This window comes from Sceloporus undulatus, chromosome 5 (assembly GCF_019175285.1).
Source record: "Sceloporus undulatus isolate JIND9_A2432 ecotype Alabama chromosome 5, SceUnd_v1.1, whole genome shotgun sequence".
NCBI classification, from domain to species: domain Eukaryota; kingdom Metazoa; phylum Chordata; class Lepidosauria; order Squamata; family Phrynosomatidae; genus Sceloporus; species Sceloporus undulatus.
The window spans coordinates 7690016-7696037 of NC_056526.1; the positions used below are offsets into that span (position 1 = coordinate 7690016).

The 6022-nt window shown below is 39.9% G+C and overlaps 1 protein-coding gene across 1 annotated transcript in view; it reads left to right on the top strand.

Moving 5' to 3' along the window:
* CGGBP1 (CGG triplet repeat binding protein 1) overlaps positions 1-5456 on the top strand; it is a 15748-nt gene extending 10292 nt beyond the window's left edge. Inside the window, exons 2-3 of the mRNA XM_042469505.1 lie at positions 2621-3155; positions 4747-5456. Of these exons, the coding sequence (XP_042325439.1) occupies positions 2637-3134 (498 nt within the window). The 5' untranslated portion in view covers positions 2621-2636 and the 3' untranslated portion in view covers positions 3135-3155; positions 4747-5456. The remainder of the gene's footprint in view (positions 1-2620; positions 3156-4746) is intronic.
* The last annotated feature ends 566 nt before the right edge of the window (positions 5457-6022 follow it).

The following is a 6022-nucleotide window of genomic DNA, read 5'->3' on the forward strand; positions in this document are numbered from 1 at the left end:
TGTATTAAGTGATAGAGTAGCCACATTACAGGCACAGATAAGCAATTCATTGGGGTGATTTGCAATGTACTCTTGTTATCTCAGAGTGTTTGCGAGAGATCATTAAGAGCAGCTGGATGTCTGCAGCCTCCCTTATGACTTAGATCAAGTCACTTCTGCTCTGTCACTTTTTAAACACTGGCGTAATGCTGTACTTGTTCATTAGAGAATTGTCCTATCTATAGAGATTTAAACTTCAACGGTAATGCCACCCTGCACTTCATGTGACAGAGCAGTGAACATCAACTTCTCTACCCCATTACACTAGTGATGCTATCAAGTGGGTGCCATATACAAATTTATTTATTTTATTTCAAGGAGTTCTGTCCCACTTTCTCACACAATGGAGTTCAAATTGATGTCTACTTGCAGTTCTGGAGGTTGAGATAGCATATGGAGTGATATGATCCTCAAGGGTAAAGCAAGATTGGCATCACATTTCCTTCCTTCCTTCCTTGAGGGGTCATATCAGTGCACAGTACAGCCATTTCTTCAAGGGTGAGGAGTTGTGTGCATTGGGACTCATAGCATTATGCACTGGAATAGTCCATCCACTTCATAAGTAAAATCATGTTGGTAGAAGAAGAAAGTGGTCTGACACTTTGAATACATGGCCTATGATTCAGACTTGGAAGAATATGCTGGAAGTCAGAGTACATCTTGACCTACAAATGACTAGACAAGGATTTACTGTAGTAGTAATCAGGAATTTGTCTCAGGATCTTCAATTGCCCCTCTGTATCCACATATTTTTCCTCACAGCTTCAAGCATCCATGACTTGAAAATATTTTAAAAATAGATAAATTCCAAAAAAAACAAACCTTGGTTTTGCTATGCCATTGTATTTAGATTTTGATATCCATGGGGGGGGGGGGGGGGCTGGAACCAAACCCCAGCAGACGCTAAGGGCCCAATGTATATAGTTGACTTTCCCTGATGGCTGTGTCCAGTGTTGAAGGTTTTGCAGTTAACCAGCTTATGCTACTAGAGAAACTGGGGAAGGGGGCAATTATGGACTGAATGTGGGTTAGGTGCCGGGTGAATGAACCAAAGGCCAAAGTAGACATTCACCTTCTGAAAAATCTTAATTTCTTTGCTTTCTAAATATGATTTTCAAATCAATATTTGTAAATGCTATTTGCAAATAGATAACAGGTAGGATTTGTTTTGCTGCTAATGCCAGACTCAGAATAGGCCACTGAGGGTCATCTTTTACTATTCAAAGAGTTTTTACTTTATCTGTTGTGCTCTCATGGATCTTCTGTGTGTTTTAATGGTTGCTTGTTTCGTTGGCTTTAGTTATTCTTTGCATCTAGGCTTACAACTAATAATGTTATTTCATTCCATCCTTCCAATACGTAGTTTTTTTATCATATTTCAATAAACTGCTGAATAACCATTGTTGAAAACATTAGTTTTCTATCTTGATCATTCAGACCTGGGGTTCCTAGGCTTTTTGACTCATGGAACCCTTATTTCTATGGAGGAGCCTCTAAGTGGCCCACTCTGTGTCTTACAAGTTAATGGTATCTATTATTATTATTATTATTATTATTATTATTATTATTATTATTATTATCCTTTATTTATAAAGCGCTGTAAATTTACACAGCGCTGTACATACAATCTTTTAGTCAGACAGTTCCTTGCCCTCAGGCTTACAATCTAAGAAGACACGACACAAAAGGAGAAGGGAGTGGTGGTGGGGAATGGCATCAGGTCCAGCAGTTCTCCACCGCCGAGGCCTGGACCAAGGCAGATGGACTGGAGGAAGTGCTTGGCTTCTTAATTAATGGTTAAAAGGAGGCTTCCTGGGTCAGAGAGGGGCTAGCCTCTAGGAGTATATATAAAAATATATTCTTATTCTTTAATGTCATTCACTTTTTATTTCTTTCATTTTCTTGGAGTGGCCGTGGAGCACCTGGGAAGTGCACACAGAGCCCTAGGGTCTCCTCGGAGCACAGGTTGGGAACCCCTGATTCAGACTATAATATTAGATGTTTTTCTCCTCATTTATTACAGGATATCAAATAAAGGCCAAGATGGAGAAGAGACTCAAAGGTAGTTTGTGCAAATTGTGGGTAGATTTTGAGAGTAGAAATGTGTAGGCTTAGGGGGAAAAACTCTGAAAGAAAGAATATTCCCCCCCCCCCCAAATCCGTACTTTCTGGTAAAACTGAAAAAATAGCATTATGGGATATAATCATCAAGAAGCCAAGCCCTTCCTCCAGTCCATCTGCCTTGGTCCAGGCCTCGGAGGTGGAGAAGATCTGCTGGACCTGATCCTATTCCCCACCACCACTCCCTTCTTCTTTTGTGTCGTGTCTTTTAGATTGTAAGCCTGAGGGCAGGGAACCGTCTGACTAAAAAATTTATGTACAGCGCTGTGTAAACTTACAGCGCTTTATAAATAAAGGTTAATAATAATAATAATAATAATAATAATAATATATTTTTAGAATGATGCATTAAACGCTTCATACAAAACCTTTTATTTCCTGTTACATTTTGAGACTGCACAGCTTCAACATAAATCTAATACATTTCTCTTACCTTCCCCTCCTCCCCCCAAAAAATCAGTTTACTGAAGACAACAATGGATCGATTTGATGTGAAGCCCCCTCCCTCTCGGAGCCGTTCCAAAACTGCTTTGTATGTGACTCCTCAGGATCGTGTCACTGAGTTTGGCAGTGAACTGTATGAAGATGGGGGGAAGCTGTATTGCACTTTCTGCAATGTGGTCCTGAATCATGTCCGCAAGTCTGCGATCAACGATCATCTCAAATCCAAAACTCATACCAAGCGTAAGGGGGAGTTTGAAGAGCAAACTGTCAGGAAGAAACCAAGGACTCTGACTGCCTCTCTGCAGTGCAACAGTGCAGCCCAAATAGAGAAACCCAATGTTGTCCAGGACTTTGTAAAAATGTTTCTGGAAGCCAGCATTCCTCTTGAAAAGGCCGATCATCCAGCTGTACGAGCTTTCCTGTCTCGTCATGTGAAGAACGGGAACTCCATACCCAAGGCAGATCAGCTAAGGAAAGTCTACTTGCCTGATGGATATACAAATCAGCTGATCAAATCTGAAGACCACTGAGGGGTAGTCCTTGGCTTTTAGGTGTGGAGTATTACAGTTGCATAACAGTGGTGTGGTTTATCTTTATATTAATGCACTTGCAATGTTAAGTTGTGGTTTTTGTATTGCAAAATGACAATCCGTTGCAGAATGCAATGGTGTATAACAAACAGTTGGTAATTCTGATGTTACAGGAAATTGCTTCTAAAATGGTGAGCTGCTGTGGTTGGAGGGGTGTCAGAAAAGTGCCTTATTGCTGAATTTGTTCAGTCCAGTGCTAAATGAACAGTATAGAAAAATTCTTATTCCTTCTTCTACAGTATTACTTAGGTACATGCAGATGAACAAACTGAACATAGTCACACCAAACAACCTTAATTCCTGGCTTTAGTCATAAATATATACACATAAAATCCATGGTATTTCCATATCCTCAGCATAAATGTATGATTCTGTATTCTGGTGTTTAATTCTACTTCATGGTAAACAGGTCAGGGTTTTTAAAAAGGTAGGATTGTGGACTACAGCTCCCAGAGTTAGCAGAGCCTTGAAATCTCAATAAATTCTCTTATGATATTATTTTCCAGTGTAGCTGAAAGTCAGCTCCTGATCTAATTTAGGGACACCACTCTATAATCTTGTAGGCTCAATTTTACCTATTTTGGAAGGAAGACCGGAGTATAAATTAAATAAAATGTTTGGATAATTTAGATAGCAAACTTCTAGTTCAGATCATTCACTGTGCCCCACCTTCTATTTGATTCTATCTTTCTGACTGCTGGTTTGTCTTTGTGTTTAAGTGGCATGTAGATGCACAACTTCTAGCATATCTAGCAGAGGTTTCAAGAATGCAGATGCATAACCCAGTGAAAGCAGAGCGCCTACATCTGATTTTCATCTGCAGCTACTCTCAAAATTGCAGTAGGTTGAGAAAGACCTTGTTCCTGTCAACATTTTAACCGACTTTGAATCCCATTGTGGGAAGAAGATGGGCTATAAAATGTTTTGAGAAGATCTGCAATGGAAATATGTCTATTGTCCTCTGCAATAGCAAGGGGAAGGGTTGGTAGAGGGTGCACCTTGTGGGGGGAGGGGGATTGGCCCCCATTCCACATCCAGTGGTCCATTAGACTGTAGAGTCCAAAGGTGGGAAACTCATATAGGCTTAATGTGTTCCCACAACTGTTTTTAGTGCCCCCTCCCACACCCAGTGATGGTTAAACTCAACAGCAGGTACAAGAATAACACTGAACTTCAGTAGCTGCACAGAAGAAAACCCCACTTCCCCCTTCTCTTCCATTAGGGCAAGAGATTCTGTAGGGAATGTGTTTCTGGGCTTTTTAGTATAGGAAGGTGCTTCTGTTGCTTAGAGTCACTGCAATTACCACTGAAGTTTGGCAGCAGCAGCAGCGTGGTCTGCATGGAAGGGAAAGCAAGGGTGTTACAGAATTCACTGGTTTCAGAAAATTACCCATTCCTGCTGTATTAGCTCAAAGAAAATTTTCAGGCCTTTGAAAGGAAAGTTGCACAGTCAGCAGCCTATAAATGGGATTGTTTTTACAAACAATGTTTGTTCTGTGTTCTATGGTGTGCTTTTGGTCTTGTCTAACAATTTGTTTCTATTTCTGCCTAGGGTCAACTTGAAAGCTGGCTCAAGTAACTGGACTTTTTATCCATGTGAATATGGAATGTTTTTGAAGTTTGCTCAGTCCGGGCCTTTATAGTATGATTTCCTAAAGAGAAGCAGAGTTACTGGTTCCTTTTGCTTTTATATACATTGTTTTATTTTTCCTTGACATTCTTTCCAGGCAATGCAGTATTCTTGGGAAGTTGTCGTGCCTGATTGAAATATTCTTAATGCATCCACAAAGAGCTGTGCAGAATATTCTTGTCTTTCCTATTTTTATGTTTATTTTAAATACTCAACTTTGGATATTTGCCTAGACTACACTCTTGATACTTATTTTTTCCTAATGCAATTTCAAAAGCAGAAACATAGCTTTAAACTGCTGTTTTTTTAAAGTGCCCAAATAAATGGTGAATGGGGCTGGGAGTATGGGAAATATCACCATCTCTCTTTGTACTAAAATTAGAGATGGAGCAGAATAAAAAAGGAGCCCTTTAAGGAAAGGGCAAGCCTTCCAAGTTCAAAAGACCCATAGAGTTTTTATTAGCAAGTGTTGGCATTGGTGAATGCAGTCCAGGACCTAAAGCCTAATAGTCTTTTTAAAAAATACAGTCAGCCCTTCTTATACACGGATTTGTTATACACGGATTCAAGCATACACGGTTTGAAAATGTTCCAAAAAAGTATAAATTTCAATGATCAAACCTTTATTTTCCATTTTTATAAGGGACACCATTTTGCTCTGCCATTATATTTAATGGGACTTGAGCATACACGGATTTTGTTATACACGGGGGATCTTGGAACCAAACCCCAGCGTATAACAAGGGTCCACTGTAAAGCCAAAATCGTGCAACATAGACGTACATAAGTATGTATCATCTTATAACCCAGTTCCGTAAATCTGCCCTAAAAGCCAGCACTGAGCAACAGACTCCTGTTCTGCTGACGATTGGTGTATACCAGGATGACATTTCGACCAGCCATCTGCAGTGTGATGAAGAGTTGTGACGGGTCCTATTTCTGATTTTCATGCCACAGATTAAGAGGACGGGGCTGGACACATTCTTCTGCAAGTAGAGCAGACCTCTGTTGTTTGATGCAGCTGCTGATTGTTATGGTAGATTTTGTGGGGGTAAATTTGTAATGTGGTAGTAGTACTGTGGTTGTAAACATGAATACTGTACAGTTACAAATGTGTAAGTCTGTTTCATGCATTTGTGACTGCTCAATAGGATGCCAACCAATAACTTTTGGTATGCTTTAGTTGTCATATTGAAAA